The following is a 24,554-nucleotide window of genomic DNA, read 5'->3' as shown; positions in this document are numbered from 1 at the left end:
TATTTTTCTTTCTAATTATAGAAAGTTTAGAGTGCAAAATGAGATTTTTGGAGTGTCAATAACAATTCCCATTAATAACTGCTTAGAAGAAGATGGAACTTGCTTAAAAAATAGATTGGACTTTGAGGAAGAGAGAGGCTCAAGTTGGCCAACTCATCATCAACAATATTCATCTGATGATAGATATGTTGATTATTATATTTCTAGTCACGTAGTAATATCGTATGACAAGATGAAATCAACGCACCATCTCACATACCGCTTTATGGGCGAACAGCCTAACCCTTGGAACATACTACAACCCTAGGTGGCGAAGAACCAACATCTAGGTGCCAAACCTTAATTTTTGTCAATATGAGCTCTTGGAAAGATCAACATGTTATCCTTAGAGTAACTTTTATCAATAAGATGATTAAAGGATTTTCATCACATACAATTGGAAGCTAGCTATCTACCTAAGTGTGCTGCACATGCATAGATATAATTAGAGAGAACAATAGTTATACTCCAGTTTATATTTTTAATCGGTCTTGTGCTATTAGTTATATAATTAAGTGCTTTGCAAACCTTTTGTCTGCCATCTGCAATGGTGAGAAGACTCCAGAGGGAAAAATGTATATGGCTTCAAAAGTAACAAAGTGCGAAAAGATTGAAGAGAAATTAGAGTGCAAATGTACTGGCCTGGCTCACATATCTTTTCCTTAGTTGGTTGGCTACTTCGCTTGGTGTTGTTGGTGCCGGCATTAGCAATGCTAATTTCATAATTTAGGATTTAGCTTCCTATATAACTAAAAGCCTACAATTTTTGTTTTCAGTGGGTCTTTTATTTTTTTATTTTTATAAACCTTATTTTTTTCTATACAATAATTAAAGATTGACATAGGATAAATTCGAACTCAAAAATTCAGATGCAGGGAAAATTACTTTCAAGAATATGACCTTTAAATTCCTCGTCGTAGAGATATTTTTGTGTGTACTTGTAACACTTGTTGTTCGATGATGCACATCTATCCTGCTATTGACACAGATTTTATAACATGTAAAATTGGCTCGAAGGATTGAAAGTTATGGAATTTGAGTTTTAAGGGGTTCAATAATAACCTATTTCCTTTCATCTGCGTGGCTTTATATCAAATTGATTCTTGTCGGGGCATCGATATTTGATTGTGATCCAACCCTCCAAATTATTGCTTCATGTCTCCCTCTTCCCATACATATATGCTATAAATTTTACAAACCAAATTTAATTACGTGACTATTTGAATTTTGTTTCTTTGCATTAGAATGACAAATTTATTCAATCTAACTTGATCAAGGTATTTCGACCATTCAATCAAATTTAACAAATCCCCATTAGCATAATTAAGTACTTGAAGTAACTTATCATGGTAAGTTATGTCACGTCAAAAAAAAAAAAAAAAAACTAAAGCTTAATTTGAATTATTGGATGGGAAACGTTTAAGTGAACACTCAAATCACATCATTATGTCGACACAATTGGTAGGTATAGCCTTATTATATATCATATCAAAAACCTATTTGGATGATAAACATGGAAGAGAGCTCCTTCCCTACCTTTCCTTGAGGCTAGGTAAGAACTAACGAGCATTTAAAGCAAAACATGTACATCTAGTCAAACTAGTCGTCCTTCAGTCTTCCATGTGGAATTGAGATGGAAGGTCTACTGGTCGTATTGAGCATGCTGCATGCATGGTCTGGTTAAATGCATGAACAGTCAACTCTGTTGCGTGCATTGACTTTGTTTGAGAGAAGGGGAAATAGGTTTGGACATCAATACCGCAGCTACATGCATTTTCCCTAAACGGTGATGTTCGTGAGCATCTCGACCATTTAGATCATGGCTACAGGGCCTAAAAAAGTAAATAACATTTTCTTGGAGAACCAGATGGGAATTATTGCACGCCTAACAACGACAGGATCTAATTAAAATCGTAGTAGAATTAGGGATTTTAGGGATGTCATGATCGAGATTGTTCATTGTACATCATGCGGTTAGTTTTTGTTAAGTATTATTTATATTTAATTTTAAATTTTAAATTTAAAATGATTTATAATCGTATAATATACGATGAACGATTACCATAACGGAATTTCTAAGATCCCTAAAAAAAGAAGGATCCTTTTCCCATCTAGGCGAAGGTGATGAGACATTCTTTCGAATGGCATGGGAATCCGACCATTTTTATTTGCACGGATGATTTACCAAAAAGTGTATCACAAATTTAATCCCGTGTAATTCTGTCCAAGTATAAAATTCAATTATGTATACGTGCTCAAGTTGAGGTGAATAAATTTTGGCAACAAGAATGCTACTGTAGCGTGACATGCGTCAGCATTTACACACAATTATGTATGGTTTGTATGAAATAGCATTACATTGATACTCAATTGCAGGTAAGTTTCTTTATTATTCAGGTACTATTCTTTATAAAAAAAAAAAAAAAAGAAAGTATAAATAAGTGAATAATTAAATTTATGACGATGAATTGTTGCTTAGTACTATGATTTAGTGGTATTTTGAGTACATTAAGCCATACAATGGGCAATTTAATTTCGCATCGAATTCACCATTTACGAGATTCGAACCTAAGACATCTCATTTCTAAGTAAAGAGGAATACCACCAGACCGTAGTATTGAGTGAAATATCAAATTCGTCATCCATGAAATTCGAACCTAATACATCTCATTTCTAAATGAAAGGAATACTACCAAACTGTAGTACTGAGTGACTTCTTCTTTAACTTTTCTATTCATTATTTAACACGCGGACACCACTATCACTTAAACACAATTTTAATGTGTTAAAAATCTAATTCTTTAATTTTCATGTATGCCCTTCATAAACTAAGTGCATTCATATATGTGTACAGATACACCAGCAGGCAAACACAGTACTGGGTCGGTTCTTTACAATGTTAGTTTGTGAGTTGTTCCAGATAAACAGAAATGGATATCGGAAATGGATCATTTCTGGATATTTTTTTTCTAATTCATCAAATCAAAGAATTCGTGTTGTTGAAATTTGATCAAACGGCTACAAATAAGGGTCCATTTTAAGAGTTATAATAATTTCAGCTGTTAAATCAAATTTCAACAGCATGAATCTTCTGATTTGGTAGATTAGGAGGAAGGAATCGGAGAGGATCCCTTTCATGGATATCATAATCAGACCGTCCAATTTTGACTCATCTCACATCAAGTGTCGGTGAAGTCGATCATTCCAGAATCCAAATAGTACCAATCTGGCAATCCCCTGATAAAAATAAAATAAAATAAAAAATTAGCGCCATTTGGAGGGAGAAGGACAAATGACTAGGACGGACATCTTTGTTATGTTGCATGCCAAATCAACTTGAACAACTCTGAAAACTCCTCCTTGTAGATTATTCCTAAGCACTCAGAAAACTCCTCCCTGTCTCTCCTAGAGCAGTGAATCAGTGATGACCTGTTTGATAGCTATTTCATTCATTTTTTGAATTTTTTTATTTCTCTTGTTCCATTTTATTTCTATTTATACGTTGGAGAAAACAGTGGTACCAGTACGTGGATACATGCAACTCAGCGTGAGAAGCAAGTGTGTTTTGACAAGGTTCATTTGCTTATGTATAGTCATACTCATCACGTCATATATTACTTACAAAGTGAGAAGCGAGGAGAAGAGATGTATTATGTTACTGGAAAGTTTTCCTCCGCTTGACACGACGTGTCTAAAGTTTGGCCATCGGTCGTGTTACTAAATTCAAAACAACTTAGCCACAGGTAGCCTAAGCATTCTTGCATCAACTTCTATTTGGGCCGTACAATTTCGTAAGCTACAACGATAACACAACAAATTTAGAGGGAATCTACAAAAAAAATACAAACGGGAAAGCAAAAAAATGATTTAGAAGGAGGCAATTTAGTGTACGAATCATGTAACCGGAGTCCTGAATTTGTCATTGCAACGGGCCCATGGAATCCTATTGTTGTCGGCCTATTTTTGGCTTTGGGTTTCATTGAGAACATGATGCAGTATAAATTTCAAAAAGAAAGAATACATTACAAACAATAATCTAAACGGCTTTAAATTACAGTAAAAGTATTAATAATGAATAATCTAACATAAATAATATATGTCACTTAGTACTACTGTCTGGTGGTGTTTCTCTTTACTTATAAGTATCTTAGGTTTGAATCTCATAGATGGCAAATTCGATACCAAATTAGGTTGTCCATTGTTTGACTTGGCCAAACTCCCCCTTCCCTTAGTGTAAATATATCATTGTACTAAAAAAAACATAAATAATATATTGCACATTAAAAACCTTCGATCCAAATTTTGGAATGCAAATAATTACCTTAAAAAAGAAGAAAAATAATAATAAATAGTGGATATATGATTACTTGGAAACCACTTAGTTCTGGTTATTATATGACAAAATTTGCATATTCTGTTCAAACTTAAAAATACTGGAAAATTGAGAAAATTTTAACTTGGTGGAACTTACTTAAGTAGTCATGCTTCTGGTTATTCAATTTGAGATAACAGTTTTTAGGCATGGTTTATTATGGGCAATACGTTTAAATTACAAGAAACTACTTATATAAGGGGGTTATAAGATTTTGGTTGATATCTAAAAAACTAGGTCTTCATCAAAAGGGGTAGGTTTTTTTTTTTTTTTTTTAGTACATCGATATTTTTACACTGAGGAGAGAGGGAGTTCGGCAAAGTCATACAATGGGCAACCTAATTTGTTATTAAATTTTCATTCATAAGATTCGAACCTAAAACGTCTCACTTCCAAGTAAAAAGGAATACCACCAAACCGTCATAATAAATGGCGGTAGTTTTTAAGTATATCGTCTGAGATGCAAATATGGTTGCGGATTCATTATCAAATTTGGTACATAATCATAATCAATTTTGTATTTGGTTCTCTAATCTTCCTAATATATGAGTTAATATTTGTTTTGATTTTCTAAACATTAGGATTCCATTGGTATCTTCTTTGTAATTTTGTTGGTTCATTAAAAGGAAAATATATGTAAAGGGATTTCAAACTTTGATGTAAGAGAACTAACCTTTGATATTTTCAAGCTTATTCCAAGTTGATTCATTGAATGGACACACTATTCTAATTAGCTGATTTAACTCATATTTATTGATACCGTCATCAGTCGACATCAATTACGCAGTTTATAAATTTGCAACAGGGGTAAAGGGGTCAAATAATTTTATTCAACATAAAGGAAAGAGTACTGCTAGGACAATTAAATTTGTTGACAAAATTTACAAACTAAATGATGTGTCATCAATAGGAATGAGCACATTTATCAACGTTTAAGTAATAATTCAATCTTCAACTGCTATGTCATTTAGTTTACGAAATTTTGTCTACAAATTTAGTTTCATAATATTATCCTAAAGGAAGACTCATTAATTAATCTGTCCCCACAAATTGGTTTAGCGAAAAGGTTAAAATGAGACTAAATTATAGTTTCAGGGCATATCAATTAATAAGTCTATAAAATAATAGTGTGTGTATACATTGAGAGAGATAGTACGGGTTTGTTAAGAAAGTATTTTTAAATCATTGAAAACTTTTAGTGAAAAGTATATTTGATACTAATTTTTAATAAAAATTCAAGTTAATCTTGATAAAACATTCAAGTACTTTTGGACTCAAAAATATTTTTTTCAAAAAGTGTTTTTCATTTAAGAGCAGTTTGTAGAAAAGAGATCTTTTCTGAATTTTTTCCACCAAGGCTACCAGATCAAGTGATTTGGACATTTAAAATTTGATTTAACGACTAAAATTATTATAACTTAAAAAAAAAATCTCTGTTTTTAGCTGTTGATCACAAAAATTCAAATCACTTGATCTAGTGGTCTTAATAGAAGAAATCTACAGATGAACTCTTTCCCACTTTGTAAACATTGAATTCTGTAGGAAGAGTGGGACAGAGCTTGAAGAGGACAATGATTGTCTGCCCTCTCACTTTTCGTGCCCTTCACTGCTTTCCTGCTTTGTGTGGTCACGATTAAGTTACGTCAATATTTTATATTATTTTTTTATAGAGATAATAAGACAAAAATAAATAGTAATATAAAATGTTAAAGTAACTTAACCATGACCACATAAACAGGACATAAAAGAGCATCGAAAATGGGAGGATAGACAATTCCGCTTGAAGAAGCACCGCGTGAGCGCGAAATAAAGGTCAAAAGCCCTATAAAAATAAAATATTACAAATCCAATAGGGGGGCGTTTGTTTGCCCTCACTAAGTTGGACTGGACTGGACTGGACTGGACTAGCTATTAGTCCAATACTGTGTATGTTCCATGCTGGGACTAACATTAATGAGACTAAAGGGGACTAGCATGGACAAAACCCTTCACTAAGAGGTCTTAGCGAGACCCCCCAATAACCATGGGACTAGCTAAGACTATATTCTCTTTCTCGTCCTCGTCATGCTCAACGACCACTCCCGACAGACTCCTTGTCATCTCTGGTCACCTAGATCAATCATTAACTTTCCGACTCCCCTTCAGATTCGTTTCACAACCAACTTTCATATAAAATATACCAAATTGAAGCTGGGAGTGACAAGATTACGATTTTACCTGAATAGAGGCCAAAATGTGGTCGAATGTGGCCGGAAAATGGCCTGGAAGTCTCGGCCTGTTTGGGCTTCTTCAAATCCATGACAGATTCGAGCATTCAAAGCTAAGATCTCGGTCTAGGGATGATGATGAATTTTTTGGCGGTGCTAACTTCATCCAATTTAACGAGGGTTAGCCGGAAAACATATCGGGAAACCTGCAACTCGTTGGGAAAATTGGAGCCGTGAGGTTCCATTCGAACAACACATAGCTAGAGAGGGAGGGAGGACATAGAAATAGACACTGGAATCAATAAGGAGTTTGACCAGGAATGAGAAAGAGACATGAATTGAGAGGTCTAAGAGGAAAAAAGAAGGGAGATGTTGGGACGATGAGAGAAGAGGAAAAGAGTGGGACGAAAATGGTAGGAAAAGATGAAGAAAAAGATAAGATCATAATAAAATATTAATAATTTATATATTAAATAATATAATATTAGAATTTGTTATTATCCAGCTTCTTAGTCCAATACTGCACCAAACGCTTCACTAAGTTAGTCCAGTTTAGTCTAGTCTAAGCCAGTCCAGCTTAGTCCTTGAAGCTAATCCAGTCCGAGATAGTCCAGCGCAACAAACGCCCCCTGCGAGTCTTAGCAGACCTCCCTATTTATAGCACCTGCAAATCCCACCAAAACGGTGATCAAACCTGCCAAGAAACACAACCCAAAGCACTTCCTCCACCACTGACGTCCTCCTCCTTCTCTCTCCTCCCCTCCCTCTCTCTAGAAATTCCATACAACCAATGGAGAGCAATACCAGAACCGGAGGAGTCTTCAGCGTCTCAATGTGCGGCCAAGAGCAGATTGAGCTCTCCAGAGACGGCAGCCAGTACAGTCTTACAACTGGGATTTTACCTTCTCTCGGTGCAAGGTCGAGTAACCGCCGTATCAAGCTCGGCCGGTTTATTGTGTCTCCGTACGACCGCCGCTACAGGTTATTTTTCCGACTTCTGTTTTCTGCTATTACTTTTATCAAACACCTTGTGTACCCAAAAATCTTTAATTTCTTACTGTAGCGTGTAGTGGGTCGGTTGCATTGACTAAACTTGTTTCTTTGCATATTTTTATATTACCTTTTCTTCTGAGTTTTGTGTTTTGGAAAGAACCATTGAATTTTTGCCACAAAAGGTTGAAGCTTTGTGGTTTTTGTTTATTTGAGAGTTTTATGTCATACTAAGGTGTTGGTGTACCAGGCCGTGTACCCGGCGTACAGAAAAGTCTCTCCTTGTTCTGGGGTTGTTTATAATTACTCTCCAATGGGATTTTTGCATTGTTTTGAATGCATATTAATTAGTATTTGTGTTATTTGGTTATATTTTCTCTGCTTTTTTGTGTATTAATTTACTGTATGTTTTTTGGAATTTAGAAAAGACAGGCATTGAATCTTGGGGGTGCCTTTTCAATGTTTCAAAGGATTCATTTGTTTTGGTTTTTAATTTTCATTTTATTTTATTTCTTCATAGCCTTATGCTTCTAAAGTGGTTGTTGTTATGTCTTTGAATAATCATGAATCATGACAAAAGTGGTGGTTGTTGAAACTTCAAATTATGTCACTGCTAAAATTTCTGGGGGCCCAAAAGTATCTTCCTTTTTTTTTAAAAGAAATTTGTGTTGATTCTCTGTTGGAATATACCTTTGCTGTTTTCAAGTGCTCGGTTTTTATTCCCATTAGTTTGGACTGAGTCCGGATTTATGTTCTCCGAACTGAATCAGACATATCAATCGACCGTTGGTTACGAAAAAAAGTTATAAATTCTTTTAACAAGACAAGAACTTTCGGATTTGGAGGCCTGTAATTGATCTGAATTTTTCGTGTATGGAAAACAATCTGCAGTTTTATTCATGATTCTTGAAATTTGTGAATCAGATGGAAAAGGAAGAGTTTTGAATGCTAATCACTGAACCAAGACATCCCATATGTTTTAAATTCTGGAAGAATTATATGTTCAAAGCATAAATTTGCAATCTTGGTTTGGATAATATTTCTTGGGATTCTCTTACTCGTAAAAGATCCATCTTGTTGCTAAACTTGGCTCAGATTGAATTTGTTCTTGCAGGATATGGGAAACATTTCTTGTTGTTCTTGTCATCTATACTGCTTGGGTATCGCCGTTTGAATTTGGTTTTCTTAAAGGACCAGGGGGACCGCTTTCCATTGTTGATAATGTTGTCAATGGTTTCTTTGCTATTGATATCATTCTCACATTCTTTGTGGCTTACCTGGACAAGACCACATATTTACTTGTTGATGATCGTAAAAAGATTGGTTGGAAGTATGCAAGATCCTGGTTGATTTTCAATGTCATATCCACAATCCCATCTGAACTAGCCACGAGGATCTTTCCTAAATCTGTGCAGTCTTATGGCTTTTTCAACATGCTTCGTCTTTGGCGTCTACGAAGAGTTAGTGCCCTATTTTCCAGGTATGGCAATAGTCCCAGAAGTTGTTTGACTGCGAAAAATGCATATATAAGCAGAAGTTTGTCTTTATATTAACCTCCCCACTATCTTGCTTGAACAGATTGGAGAAAGATAGGAATTATAACTACTTTTGGGTTCGCTGTGCAAAACTTATATGCGTAAGTAATTTTTATGGTTCTGGGATTATTTACATGAACAAAATGCATTTTCTTATATGGAATCACCATCTTATGGGATTTTGATGCTCTTTTGTAGGTCACCCTTTTTGCCATTCATTGTGCTGGATGCTTCTATTATCTTATAGCTGCACGTTATCGCGACCCTGCAAAAACGTGGATAGGAGTAAAAATCCTAGAACAAAGCCTGTGGATTCGGTATGTGACTTCAGTTTATTGGTCGATCACAACGCTAACAACAGTTGGATATGGAGATCTGCATCCAGTCAATACAAGGGAGATGATCTTTGACATATTCTACATGTTATTCAACCTGGGATTGACATCGTACTTAATTGGAAATATGACCAACTTGGTTGTCCACGGGACCAGTCGAACTAGAAAATTTGTGAGTAAATATTCACTTATTGGATTTTGTTCAATAAAATTCATTATATGTTAGAATATTAATTTGTGTTGCTTCTGTTTACCAGAGGGATACCATACAAGCTGCTTCCAGTTTTGCGCAGAGGAACCAACTGCCTGTACGCCTGCAGGATCAGATGGTTGCACACTTGTGTCTGAAGTTCAGAACAGACTCGGAAGGACTGCAGCAACAAGAGACCCTTGATTCCCTTCCTAAAGCCATCCGCTCGAGTATTTCACATTATCTGTTTTACTCTCTTGTAGATAAGGTGTACTTGTTTCATGGGGTTTCAAATGACTTGCTTTTTCAGTTGGTAAGTTCAAACCCAATCTCAAAGTTTTCAATTAAATGCTTCTCTCTAGTGAACTTGTCTGAACTTTTCAAAGTATCTTGTGTGGATGTTTGGTTTAAATTCTTACTCTTCTTCTGAATTCAAAGGTCTCGGAGATGAAAGCCGAGTATTTTCCTCCCAAAGAAGATGTAATCTTGCAAAACGAAGCACCCACAGATTTCTACATACTTGTCACTGGTGCTGTGGTAACAATTTCATCTTTCTTTCTCATTAAATTTCAAAGACATTATAAATTTCCTATTCTCTTTATTCGAGTTTCTTTTCTGAACAATCGAATCTAATGTTTGAATTACGTTACAGGATTTAGTGGTTCTCAAAAATGGAGCTGAACAGGCAAGTCTAACACTTGAATAGAAAGGATATCTTTTGCATTTGGTAGTTGCTTTGACCTTGGTTTGATGTGACAAATAAAATTTTGAGTAACGTTACTTTTACTAATTGCAGGTCATTGGTGAGGCAAAATCTGGTGATCTTATTGGTGAGATTGGTGTACTTTGTTACAGACCACAGCTCTTTACAGTTAGGACCAAAAGATTGACTCAGCTTCTGCGGCTGAATCGTACTACATTCTTAAACATAGTTCAAGCTACTGTTGGAGATGGGACTGTGATTATGAATAATCTCCTTCAGGTGAGATTATTTGATATAACCTTGCGACGTCTGATCCATAAGTTAAAGAAACTCATTTGTTTCTACTCGGAATTTATTTGGATGATGATTTTTAACCTGTTGCACTCTACATTGGTGTTTCTTTCTTGGTGGGTTGCAGCATTTGAAAGACCTCAAGGACCCAATCATGGAGGGAGTTTTGTTGGAGACAGAGACCATGCTGGCTCGGGGTAGAATGGACCTGCCTCTCAGTCTATGCTTTGCATGCAATCAGAGGAGACGACTTGTTGTTGAATCAGTTGTTGAAACGGGGTCTGGATCCAAATGAATCGGATAATAATGGGAGGTCTGCTCTGGTATGCAAAGTCCTCTGCTCTTGATTTTACCCTTTTTCTAGTTCATCAAACTCTGAATACTTACACACATTTTTTGTTTCCTCTTTGTTCTGTGAAAAACCAGCACATAGCATCATTGAAAGGAAGCGAGAACTGCGTGCTTCTTCTGCTAGACGATGGGGCAGATCCTAACAGCAGAGGTACTATCCAATCCTTTAACAAATCATTAAGTTAAACCACCATTAAACATATAACTGTTGACAAGGAGTTGACATTAAGAGTAATCGTGTTTGAATTATAATAAATATCCTCCTAGTAGAGCCATCCTATTCCTAATGCAAGAAAGTCCGTTCAATTATTTCGCTAAGATTTATTGTCAAACATACTTTATCGTAGGCTCCATAGGCGATTAGGATAAATCACTTATACATAGAGTTAAGATCAAATTAATATAATTTGCCCATGTAGAGAAATACTGGTCCTATGTGTTGACCTTTGCCATAACTACAACAACAACAACAAAGCCTTTTCCCACTAAGTGGGGTCGGCTACATGAATCCTAGAACGTCATTGTGCTCGGTTTTGTGTCTGACCTTTGCCATAACTAATTAACTATAATTCAGAAATACTCTTCTGTTAGGATTCTACCATGTAACCGGTCATTCATTTTCTCCTCGTGGAAAAAAAAAAAAAAAAAAAAAAAGAATGAATATCCGGTTACATACTCTTCCATAGAGGAATTTATTGTGTCTGTTGACTTTACCTAATTAACCTATGAACTACTTGATTCAATTATTTGTTTCAAATTCTTATGCTTAATTATTTTTATATGCATCAGAGTCCAGAGGCAAACATCATGCTATTTTAGGCTTTAAAATCTGTTTAATTATCTTATCCGAATCCTTTTTAATATAATATCTTTAAAATGTAGGGGTTTGGTTTCTATATTTCTTTATCTTTTGAAATTTTTTTTTGTATGTAACTTCTTGATCTCCACACATCTCGTAGTTCGTGCAAATAGAAAATTGTTGTGATTCTGTCTGCATAAAAACGTGGGTGATGTTAGTTGGTCAAAATCATGTACTACATTTTTGCGCTTAGCTTCGAATCTCCTTATTTATAAACTAAAGTAGTTTAGAATATCGTCTTATCAAGCGAAGATAGTCGACGCGTTTCTTTTTCCTTTCCAATGATAGATCGTCTCCGTAGACTTGATGGAATTATTTGCAATGAACCGCATGTATGTATGCACATGGCTTGTGTCAATTATTAGGTCATTTTTTTAATGTGGGCGGTTGTCCACTCTCAAAGTCAACTCTCCACAGGTGGCATCTGTGTTTGACTCCTAAATTGAAATAGTTTAGAATATTGTCAGTTGGTTAATTACTTCTTTTTCAAACGTACTTTAGATGTACAGCTTATTAACCGTCGGTTAATTACTCGTTTACTTTGTGATTTAAGATAACATTTTAGGTTTAACATGAACTTAACTTTGTTTTTATGCATTGACAGATTCAGATGGGAATGTACCACTCTGGGAGGCAATACTGAATGGTCATGAGCAAATTGCCAAGCTGCTGTTAGACAATGGTGCAAACTTGAACTCAGGGGATATAGGTGAATTTGCTTGCACTGCTGCTGAGCAAAACAGGTTGGATTTGCTCAAGGAAATTGTCCGACATGGCGGAGATGTCACGCGTCCGAAAAGCAACGGGACCACAGCTCTCCATGTTGCTGTATCCGAAGACAACGTAGACATTGTCAAATACCTTTTGGACCAAGGAGCTGACGTTGACAAACCCGACCTCCATGGCTGGACCCCGAGAGCTCTAGCGGAACAACAAGGACACGAAGACATAAAGAGCCTCTTCCACTCTAGTAAAGAACCCAAAGTTGTCATGACCATTCCCGAGCACAAGAGTGGGATCCGGTTCCTTGGGAGGTTTACAAGTGAGCCAACTATCCACACTCCACCCACAGACAGCTCGTTTTCAAGAGTGGAGGGAGGATCATGGGGAAGGAATCGCCCGAGGCGTAGGACTAATAACTTCCACAACTCACTGTTTGGCATGATGTCAGCTGCCCACACAGGGGAGAAAGACTTGTTTTTCTCCGTTGCAGAGGCGAAAGTTCCTAAGAACTACGTAAGCAACCCTGCTGCTAGGGTGACGATTAGTTGCCCTGAAAAGGGTGAAGTGAAAGGCAAACTTGTGCTGCTGCCACAGACTTACGAGGAGTTGGTTGAGATAGGGGCAAAGAAATTCGGACTCTTGCCAGTGAAAATCGTGAGCATAGATGGAGCTGGAATCGACGATATAGATGTAATTAGAGACGGTGATCATCTTGTTTTTGTAAGTGCTGGTGAATCACAACAAGAACAAGAAGAACCTAACAGCTAAAATCCTCCAATTAATTAAGGAGGATTTGTAGATAAATTGTCTGTAATACCACGGACTAATCCAGATTAACATATGCTGGATTGAGAGACTGTGGATGAAAAATGATGTCCATAGTTAACCTCCTGCTGTCATCTGTTATATTTTCGTGTTTTTTTTTTTTTCTTTCAATATTATGACTTGCACGTCAAGTTACTGTGCAAGTTAAATGTATGTAGCAGCAAAATGTAAATGATTTGCAGCTTGAAAATGTAAAAATTGTAAAATAAAATCAGTCTTATTTCGAGCAACGCGCAGATTATTTTCTCATTGTTGACTAAAAGAAATTAAATTGTAGTACAAGTATATGCAACTATAAATTAGGCTAGTAGGATAGGTCAATATGTCATATATTCAGGAGCACGAGTCGCTCAAGAACCGAGCACACGAGTGTTTTAAGTTTGAGGCTCGGCTTGTTTCCTTCACAAGCAGAGCTTCGATGAGCCAAATACAAACCAAACCTAAAGCAAGTTGGAGTTGTTTCAAACCGATTTGCATCCCTACAACACAACTCAAATTAACAACTCGCAATGTAGTCTACCAAACTCACTCATGAAAATTAGAGCTTCATTCATTCTTCATTTGGTCCAGCCAGATGAGCCGCTTGACCCTCCGTCTGTGCTTCCACATCCGTCTTGTTACCGGTGACACCGCACTCGTATGCCAACAACATCGTTCGTCCTGTCAGTTGCGACGTCATTCCTCCCCGGATACATGAAAGAAAATAAGGGAGTTTTGCTCGAACCTCTCTCACTCAGCAGAAATTAAGGGAGATGACCTGGGGTGGGAATACAACCGGAAAAGCCCGCTTCGCGGGAGATATATAAACACTCAAGAGGACACTAGTCGAAGAATAGCTCAACTGGTACAATCGAGGAGCAAAGCAAATATCACAAGAGTCATGAGAGTACAAAAGTACTGGACAAGTGGTCATCCCCCCCAACATTTGTTGGATCATCTTTCCAAGATTAGGGTTTACAATATTGGTGAATTCTGGGGAAAATGAGACTATTCTTTTCCCTCTACAGCCACAGGATCCTTCAACAAGTTACAAGTGCAAATACACATTGCGGATTTCATATCCTGAAATTTATTTCTCTATCTACAACAACTTCAGCATTTTCAGACGTGCTTCATGTTCGGGATCTAGTTTCGGTGGGGTGTAGCATCCATGAAGATCCTCCACTATATACTCCTGCAAAATTTTGAAACCATAAGCATTCCGGGACTTCTGAATGATGCAAATATCTAGAAGAGTTGAAAATTACGAGATGATACACACTCTCTCTTGGTTTGGCAAATTAATGCAAGTCCATGCCACATCCAAGAAATGATTAAATACAAGCATGAAGACATGCACAGGAGAAGAATGTCGAAGACTAACCTTTGTGAGCTCCCTCTTGGTCAGGATATGGTAATGTCGCTGCCAGATCCGCTGAATGGCCATGGTGGCGGCAAGGAAACCATAAGCTATGCCAAGGATGGCAAAGATGACAACAAAAACGATGACCAGGGCAAAGCAAGCCTCCATCGATGCTGGGAAACAATCCAAAATTCCCCAACCATAGCAACAGTTCTGGCAGCCGGCCATCCGTGGGTCATTGCTATTGAGCGATGAACAGTGTAGTATGAGCCCAAAAAATCCAAGCAGTACAAAAAAGCCTAGGACACCTGGTGTATACAAATGCACAGTGGCAAACACGATTTAAAATACAAAGCAATAGATGTGAACAACTACTACATTTATTTGTCCTCATATTTCCTTCCCATTATAAACAATGGTAAAGTAAGTTTATCGTAATAACAAATGAGACGATAAGATCAGATTTATCCATATCAACATTCCTACTATTATGAGGAAGACAAGGCCAAAGTAGGGAAGGGAGCCTACTTCATAAGCGCAGAGAGAGAGAGTAGAGGGGGGCCGGGGGGGTGGGGGTGGGGGTGGGGTGGTGTGTGGCATACAGATTAGGGAGACATAGCACAAAGATCTATTAATAGAAATTACTTAATGTCTTTGGTGCACATCTTTCATTGAAATTTCATAGAAATGTCCAAAATATTACTTCAAACAGCAAGAAGGGACTTCTATTGCCTTCATTCTGTCAGAAACTCAAAATTCCCTAAGATCTACCACTCTGACACAAACGATAACAAACTTTAATTAGCAACCGTTACTGACTCAATAAGCTAGTCCCACGTTTGTTATTGGAGTGTTCAAGCATTTCCATGATGCAAGCGGGGAAAAACCCTGAACTACATAACATTTTTACATAACAGTTTCAAGATGTAGGAATTTACCAATACAATAATAAAATGGTATAGGATGTTTTGACAAGACACGGTCCCAACCATCACTAAATGAATTCCTGAATGCACCATCTTTGTCCATAACATATGCAAAGCCACCAATAGCAGCAATTATCTGGAAAATAATTAATTAGAGAACTGACAAGTTTTTCATTGCCTTACAAGATGAAACTATATCAAAAGAATTCCAACCGAAACAGAAATGCTTCATTAGCTAAAGAATGAAATTGTATCATGGAACATAATCAAAAGGACAATTGCTTACTGATTGCACTGCTAAAAATACGATGAAAACATCCCTTGCCACAAAAACTCTGAATTTTATCTTACGCCAGGTATTGTCCTCATATGTTTCAACTCGAAGGTGAAATTCCGCTTTGCAGGTTGTGCAGTGTGAGAAAGCAAATCCTTCCTAGAAAAGCAGATGAAAGATGGAGGAGATAACAAGTTCAGTAAATAATTAAGTAATGTGCGGTTCCCGCACAATCTGAGATACAGAATTATTCACCATGATACACAACATCCTCACTCTAATAGAAAAAAGTTATTTACTTTAACAGAGCGCCAGTGATCGAGGCAGGACCTATGAACAAACTGCTGGGTGCCTTTGCACATGCAAGGTGAAATCAATTCATCCCCTGTAAAGTTAAACCAACACAAATCAGACCAACAGCAGCAGCAACATACTCATTTCAACTCTCAATTGAATCAAATTACTGCAACCTATAAACATAGACTTAAACTACAACAAGATACAATCTTTCGAAGTTCCGAACTACGATTGCAATAAATCACAACAATTTAACCCACAAAACATAAAACACTCCTCAGGAATCAGATGGCACTGAAAATCCAACACTGCTTAAACAAAAATTCAAATTAACAAACTTAATTTCATTCATCAAAAACCGATTGACCTGGTTCGGCATCGCTCTCGAGACAAATTCGACAGCTGGGAATAGAGCCAGACTCAAGGTCTTCATTGTTGATCTCACTCGAGCTTGCCGGCGACGAATCGACCTGGTTCGGTAGCAGCGGGTCAATGTCAGTAGGGTCTCGGTCTCGCTCCCTTTCACCTGTTGGCCCCAGCTGCACTTCCCCCTTCATGGATCGGCCGCCCGAAACCCCCAATCCAGCTCCTAATTGCCAACCAGAACAGATCAAAAGCCCTAAAATTTGTCAAAATTCAAGTGCAATTCGAGTTTATGAGTGAGAATCGGTAAATTTTACAGAAATTTATCGGGGATTCCGAAGGAAATTGATGAACAAATTACGGATTGTTTGGGGATTCAATTAATACCTGGATTGTTTTGCGGAGAAATTTCTAGGCAAATTCGTAAAGGGATGATTTTACGATGGCGACACGTGTATAGCTGTGTTGGAAATTCTAAGGTTTTCTATACAACACGCGGTGCGTACTGCGCACGCCGCGATGGCTTGACCCGTTGACTGGGTAATCATTGAGTTAGCTTGGGCCCTGTTTATATGGGCTTCATGGATTTATCAATTGGGCCTTATTGCTGTAGTGTAATGGGCCACTTGACCCAATTCAGTTTCCTATCTCTGAATTTTCCACTACGATGAAATGGTGGAGTAATTGCGCAGAGCACAAGTTTGTTTTACCAAAGAAGCTTTGTTGCTTGGGATACAAGTAAGAGGCTTTATATTCGGTTCAACACGCGAGGTTTTATATTCAATACAACGCTCCTCAAATATTTTAGCAATTGATATATCACTTTGCATTCGAATTTTCATTTGGTTTTAACCCTCTGAGCTTTTATCATACTAATATACTCCTAACCGTCAATTCTATCACAAAGTTTCTCTATTAATTTCATAACTATATTAGTTGAGTCAAACATAGACGTCCCCCCCCCCCTCTCTCCCGGACTCTCGCAAAGCTGGGGGCCTTTGGGGTTGCCTTTTTACTGCTAAATCAATTATGTCTTCTATTGAACAGTGAACTTATGCTTCTTTGCAATCAATTCATCTTGTACATTGTAATGCTTAGCAGGGTAGGCGAACACAAGCATTTCATTAACTTTCGTCGTATGACAAACTAGTACTCGATTCACATGAATGACGATTACGATTTATCGTAACAAACAAAGAAATCGAAAGCGATACGAAATACAGAAAACTGTACACTAAATAGAATGCAGAAAAAAGCCAACAGGCATTCCATGACTTGATGTTCTTCTTCATTACACTAATTCCAAGTTGTACGATTGAATTCGATGAACAAAACCGAAATTCACAGAGATTTTAATAACATGGTAACTAGCTACAAATCTAAAATCCCATAATTTCGATAGATCTTTATTTCTTGCATGTCAGAACTGACCATCTTCTTTCTTTTCTTTCCCCTTGCCTTCACCATCTTCTTGTTTTTCTTTCCCCTTGCCTTTCTCGTCGATCTTTCCTTGTCCCGGCTCCACATTGTCGGCTGCGCTTTCACTCGACGATGAAGAGGGTTTTGACTCGCGGCGGTATGAGGAAGAGCATTGTTCATGTATAAGAAATCGAGCAACGTTGGATCCCCAATCCTCAGCTCCTTAAGCAGTGCCTGTACAAGTTCAGTGTTATCGATCAACGATGGAACGTAATCATCACCATTTGGTATTTCCTCTTGTTTCCATAGATTCGACATTTTCACATAAATTGGAGGAAGTTTTTGCTCGGAATTTGAGATTTTCCCAGAAATTGGTGCTTCGGTCGATGACATTTCCGCAGACGTTGCTTCGCCAGAATCGGTGCTGCCCTCAGAAACTGGGGCTGCATCGCCGGAATCGGATATATTCCCAGAAATGGGTCCTTCAACTTCATTGGAACCGGTCACTGACATTAGGTCTTCATTGGAATCAGTGTTGTCCTCAGAAATTGGCGCTTCTTCGCTGGACCCGGAGGTCTCCTCAGAAGTTGGTGCTGATTCCCCGGAATTGGAGTTGTCCTCAGAAGTTGGTGCTTCTTCGCCGGAATAGGGGATTTCCTCAGAATCTTGTGCTGCTTCGCCGGAATCGAGATTTTCCTCAGAATTTGGTGCTTCTTGTTCGTAGGAATCGGAGTTTTCCCCAGAAACTGGTGCTTCTTGTTCGCCTGAATGAGAGACTTGCCCAGCAATTGGAGCTTCTTGTTCACTGGAATCCAACATTTTCCCACAAAATTTTCTCTCTCAAAACTCGATCAACTGAAATGGTTGATTACGCAATGCAAGAAGCATTAAGCTTACAGGGACTTCTCTGTGTCTTTCACCACCATCTTCGTTTCCTTCTTCGTGTTTTCCGCTTCAAGAACGACGGTGAATCATGGGTTCACTCTCTCAATTCTTGATCTCTCTCTCTCTCTCTCTTATTTCTTGAAAGATTTGATGATTGAATGTGTATGTGGTTTCAGTCAGCACTACTCCGTTGTGAGATATAAGGGAAGGGAGGTGAAGAGTGAAGGGTAAATTGGTAAATATGTGATGAGTCCCGAACTGAAAATTGGCGGGAGAAATAACAGATCATAACAAACTCTAACGGCTCTGCTTTATTTGGTCATGGGCCCCATGTTATTGTGTCTTGATAACTCAAGTATCATCCACTACATAAATAGCGTTAGTCGATTCGTGGCATGGAAATAATTAAAGATAAATCATGGTTAACCTTAATAGTAATTCTGATTAGTAATATTTTACTAGAGTAACTGTCCGCAAAATTAAATTTGAATTGTTAAATTATTGGTGCTTTAATTTATTGAAGTTAAATTGGAAACGCCCTTTTACTGCTTAATCAATTGTCTTCTGTTGAACAGTGAACTATGCTTCTTTGCAATCAATTCATCTTGCACATTGTAATGCTTAGCAGGCTAAGGGAACACAAGCATTTCATTAACTTCCGTCGAAACGATGCGACAAACTGGTACTCGATTCACACGATTGACAATGATGATTTATCGTAACAAAGAAAGCAAATTGGAAGCTTTATGAAATACAGAAAACTGAACACAAAATAGAATGCAAGAAAAAAAAACCAATAGGCAATCCATTACTGGATGTTCTTCTTCATTACACTAATTCCAAGTTCGACGATTGAATTCAACGAATAAAATCAACGAAATTCGCAGAGATTTTAGTAACATGGTAACTAGATAAAAATCTAAAATCTCACAAGTCTCGATAGATTTTTACCGCCAAAATTCGATTCGAATCTGCCTACTCCAATTGATCATCACATAACATCTTCTTTATTCAGAAACGGAGCATGATTGACTGACTGTCTTTATTGTCTTGATGAATATCGATACCTTTATTTCTTGCATATCAGAACTGACCATCTTCTTGCTTTTCTTTCCCCTTACCTTTCTCGTCGATCTTTCCTTTTCCCAGCTTCACATTCTCAGCTGAGCTTTCACTCGACGATGAAGAGGGTTTTGTCGCAGCGACGGTAGGAGGAAGAGCAGGGTTCTCGTGAGAGTAATCGAGCAAAGGTGGATCTCCAATCATCAGCTCCTCAACGAGTTCCTGTACAAATTCAGTGTTATCGATCAACCATGGAACATAATCATCACAATTTGGTATTTCCTCTTGTTTCCATGGATCCGGCATTTTCGGAGAAATTGGTCGATATTCTTGCTCGGAATCGGAGATTTTCCCAGAAATTGGTGCGTCGGTCAATGACATTTCCCCAGATGTTGTTTCCCCGCCGGAAGCGATGTTGTCCCTAGAAATTGGTGTTGCTTCGCCGGAATCAGAGGTATTCCCAGAAATGGTTCTTTCAACTCATTGGAACCGGTCACTGACATTGGGTCTTCATCGGAATTGGTGTTTTCCTCAGAAGTTGGTGCTGCTTCGCTGGGCCCGGACGTTTTCTCAGAAGTTGGTGCTGATTCGCGGGAATCGGCGTTCTCCTCAGAAGTTGGTGCTTCTTCGCCCGATTCGGGGTTTTCCTCAGAATCTTGTGCTGCTTCGCCGGAATCGGGGTTTTCCTCAGAATCTTGTGCTGCTTTGCTGGAATCGAGATTTTCCTCAGAATTTGGTGCTTCTTGTTCACCGGAACCCGACATTTTCCCAGAAAATTTTCTTTCTCAAATCGATCGACTGAAATGGTTGATTACGCAATGCAAGAAGCATTAAGCTCACAAAGACTTCTCTCTGTCTTTCACCAACATCTTCGTCTACTTCTTCGTTCTCTCTCTCTCTCTCTCTCTCTCTCTCTCTCTCTCTCTCTTAATTTCTTGAAAGATATGATGATTGAATGTGTATGTGGTTTCAGTAAGCACTTTTCCGTTGTAAGATATAGGGAGGGAGATGAAGAGTGAAGGGTAAATTGGTAAATATGAAGATGAGTCCCGAACCGAAAATTGGCGGGAGAAATAACAGATCATAACAAACTCTTAACGGCTCGGTTTTATCTTGGTTTCTTTCTTTGCGTCTGATGACGTAGCTCTCTATTTGTTCGGCTAAATATTTTGGGTCTCATTTTATTGCGTCTTGATATTCCAAAGTCTCGATGGTTAGTTCTCCGGCTTTCGATAAAACATTGTAAATGAAATTTAACACGTGTTCTCATGTTTTTTCGAATTACAGGTACGCTTTATCGTCGAGAAGTAAATAGCTTAGAACTACGACCCCTACTTGACCGCTCAATTAAAAAAAAAGTACAGGCGCAGTGAATATCAAGTTTTGTTGAAAATGCTACAACCTATGAAGGTAGATTTTCACACAAAAAGGTCTCGTTACAACTAATAGTCGATCAATCAGTATAAGTTGTAATAATTCGGTAAAGTATTTGATCTGGAACTTTATATTTTCAACAGACTTACGAGAGTAACCTATCGAGGTCTTAGTCTTATATTTGATTCAACCCTCCTTTAATAGCTCGCATCAAAAAGGAAATACTGTATAAAAGAAGGGTGCAAAGATCTTAACTCACAAGCAATCCTAGCTATGAACACATTGAACAGGGAATTGAAGGGCTCCTTTGAGTTTAGTAATGCCCCTAAAACTCAAAACAGTTGGGAGAAAAGTTTTAATAATGCCCTTTGAACTTTGGACTTTATAATACTTTGTCTTCCGAACTTTCAATTAATTTTGAGCTCCTGGATTTTAAATTTATGCCAATATGCTCTCAACTGTCAATTCGATCATAATTTTTTGCTATTTCCGTCATTTTCATTGCACGTGGCCAAATTTTGAGAGGTGTATGCGATGCGTCAACGAAATGATACAATCACAAAGAAACTTGGTAAATGCTTGGAATTCTTATCGTAATATATTCATTTCCAATACATTTTGGGGATGTGCAACCAATCCATCGCTGCACATTGTAATGCTTAGCAGGGTGGGGTAACACAAGCATTTCATAACCTTCAGCCGAAATGATAGGAGGAACCAGTACTCGATTCACATGAATGACGATGACGATTTAATCATAACAAACATAGAAAGTCGAAAGCGGAAACGAAATGAATTTTTTTCGCAGATTAGAAGCCACATTGATCAAACAAAGAAATCTGAGAAACGAAATTAAAATTTCCGATAGACATTGCCACTGAAATTCAAATCTACTTGATGTTCTTCATCACACTAGCATTTGCAGATATTTCAACCCACATCAAACATAGAATCTAGTTACGAAAAACCCTAAAAACTGAACAATTTTTCGACAGACTGAACAATTTTTCGATAGACTTTCACCGCCGGAACTCAAATCTACCTACTCCTATTGGTCAGCACATAACATTTCTTTCAGAAACAGAGCATGATTGATGGACTGTTAGAATTGTTTTGCTGAATACCGATACCTTTTTTCTTGTACATCAGAATTACTAATCTTGATCTTCCGGACGAAGTTCGGTCTGTTCCGTAATTTGCAATAAGCCTGCAACGCTCCTCTTCTTCTGCTTCCTCCCTTTCCGTTTCTTTCGTTTCGGCTTCCGAACTGCAGCTTCTTCTTTCACTTCTTCTTCTTCTTCTTCTTCTTCTTCTTCTTCTCCTCCTCCTCCTCCATCTTCTTGTTTTTCTTCCACTTCTTTCTCCTTGCCCTTCCCATCGATCTTGCTTCTCCCCGGCTCCACATTCTCGGCGGCACTTTCACTCGGCTCCACTTCTTTCCCCTTGCCCTTCTCATCGATCTTTCTTTTCCCCGGCTCCACATTCTCATCGGCGCTTTCACTTGGTTCCACTTCTTTCCCTTTGCCCTTCTCATCGATCTTTCTTTTCCCCGGCTCCACATTCGCAGCGGCGCTTTCACTCGGCTGCGAATAGGGTTCTGTCACGGCGGCGGCAGGAAGAAGCGCAGCTTTCTTGTTAGAGGGAGCGAGCAAAGAAGGATCCCCAATCGCCATATCTTTAAGCTCTGCCTGTTGAACTTGAGTGTTATCAATCAACTCAGGATCATAATCTTCATACTTTCCTTCAACGGAATCGGAAACTTGCCCAGAAGGAGGAAGCGCAGCGTTCTCGTTAGAGGGAGCAAGCAAAGAAGGATCCCCAATCGCCATATCTTTAAGCTCTGCCTGTTGAACTTCAGTGTTATCAATCAACTCAGGAACATAATCATCATACTTTCCTTCAACGGAATCGGAAACTTGCCCAGAAGCTGATGCTTTTCCTTTCCCGAAATCCGACATTTTTCCCAGAAAATTTTCTTTCTCAAAACTCGATCGACTGAAATGGTTGATTACACAATGCAAGCAGCATTAATCTCACAGAGACTTCTCTCCGTCGTTCACCACCATCTTCTTCGTATTTTCGGCTTCAAGAACGATGAAGGATTCTGGGTTCCCTCTCTCTCAATTCTTGATCTTTCTTCTCTCTCTAACTGTATTTTCTCCCTCTTAATTTCTTGAAAGATTTGGTGACGGAATGTGTCTCTGTGTTTTCAGTCGACGCACTTCTCTGCAGTGAGATATATAAGGAAGGAGGTGCTGAGCGAAGGGTAAATTGGTAAATATAAAGACGGCTCTTAACTGAAAGTTGGCGGGAGAAGTAACGGATCATAACAAATTCAACTTCTTTCGTTGCAACTGAAATTTAGGACTCCATAGTGAAAAAGAAAAAGTACGGGTGCGGTAAATAAAGTTTAATTGAAAATGCTAGAGATTATGGATTTAGATTTTTTGGGTGAAGTTCTTATAGTTACTTTATGGCGAATTCAAATCAGTCTTAATTTTTCAAAACATTCGAAATAACTGCATGTTATTTTGAAAATTGGACATTTATTTGATCGTTAGTTTTAAGTGATGATGTGAATTAATATTGAAGGCGGTTTCCACTCTCACGTCATCTGTTGAGCTTCCAAATCGACACTTTTAACCAAGAAAATTCAGGATTAACTTTGTAATAAAATGTTGATTTGAGAATTTAGAGCCGCATAAACGATGAGTTAGTGTACATCAACAAACGATATTATCTACACTAAGGGGAAGGGGGTGGGTTAAACCTCACAATGGGCTAACAATAATGTGGTTCAAATTCGCATTTGGCGAGAATCGAACCTAAGGCCTCTCACTTACAAGTGAAGAGGAATACCACTGGACCGTAATACTAAGTAGCTTATTTACATCAACAATTAACACTAGCGACTTTATCACTCAAAGCTTGTGACCTAAGGAATGTCCAATTTTAGAGTACGAGGTTGTTATTTAGAACGTTTTAAATGAGACCATAACCTGAAATCAAACAGAAAGGGTAGGTAGCCCCTATTTTTTCTTTTTATACAAAAGGTCTTGATACATGACCAAATAACATTCGATAGGTATATGTTTATCCCCGTTATTATTGTTGGTATAAGAAAAACAAAAATTCTCTTCCGCATATTATTTTTTATAAATGAACAGCTGAGATTTAAATAAATGAGATTTC

General features: G+C 37.9%; 2 protein-coding genes across 3 annotated transcripts; one reads left to right on the top strand and one right to left on the bottom strand.

Moving 5' to 3' along the window:
- Positions 1 to 7,274: 7,274 nt before the first annotated feature.
- On the top strand, positions 7,275 to 13,501 carry LOC103939805 (potassium channel AKT1). Its single transcript, XM_009349918.3, is given in 12 exon segments — positions 7,275 to 7,599; positions 8,723 to 9,088; positions 9,187 to 9,244; positions 9,342 to 9,650; positions 9,736 to 9,981; positions 10,107 to 10,205; positions 10,321 to 10,353; positions 10,465 to 10,650; positions 10,790 to 10,894; positions 10,896 to 10,985; positions 11,089 to 11,164; positions 12,477 to 13,501. Coding segments are annotated over 12 exon segments (2,646 nt in total). The 5' UTR covers positions 7,275 to 7,408; the 3' UTR covers positions 13,364 to 13,501.
- A 744-nt stretch (positions 13,502 to 14,245) lies between these two features.
- On the bottom strand, positions 14,246 to 17,131 carry LOC103939806. Of its 2 annotated transcripts, none has more exons than XM_048567290.1 (7): positions 17,010 to 17,131; positions 16,627 to 16,848; positions 16,262 to 16,347; positions 15,975 to 16,121; positions 15,701 to 15,824; positions 14,784 to 15,070; positions 14,246 to 14,594 (listed from the first exon to the last, which is right to left on the bottom strand). In XM_048567290.1, the coding sequence occupies exons 2-7, from the start codon at positions 16,814 to 16,816 to the stop codon at positions 14,502 to 14,504; spliced, it is 927 nt and encodes a 308-aa protein (XP_048423247.1). In that variant the 5' UTR covers positions 16,817 to 16,848; positions 17,010 to 17,131; the 3' UTR covers positions 14,246 to 14,501. The 2 variants fall into 2 exon arrangements, with proteins under 2 accessions (XP_048423247.1, XP_048423246.1); XM_048567289.1 differs by having other exon boundaries at positions 16,627 to 16,878; positions 17,010 to 17,128.
- Between the last annotated feature and the right edge of the window lie 7,423 nt (positions 17,132 to 24,554).

The sequence above is a fragment of a genome, unplaced genomic scaffold (assembly GCF_019419815.1).
Source record: "Pyrus x bretschneideri cultivar Hongxiangsu unplaced genomic scaffold, Pyrus_bretschneideri_v1 Contig44, whole genome shotgun sequence".
In the NCBI taxonomy this organism is placed as follows: domain Eukaryota; kingdom Viridiplantae; phylum Streptophyta; class Magnoliopsida; order Rosales; family Rosaceae; genus Pyrus; species Pyrus x bretschneideri.
Note: the sequence above shows the minus strand (reverse complement) of the source record. Positions and strands in the feature narration are given on the sequence as shown.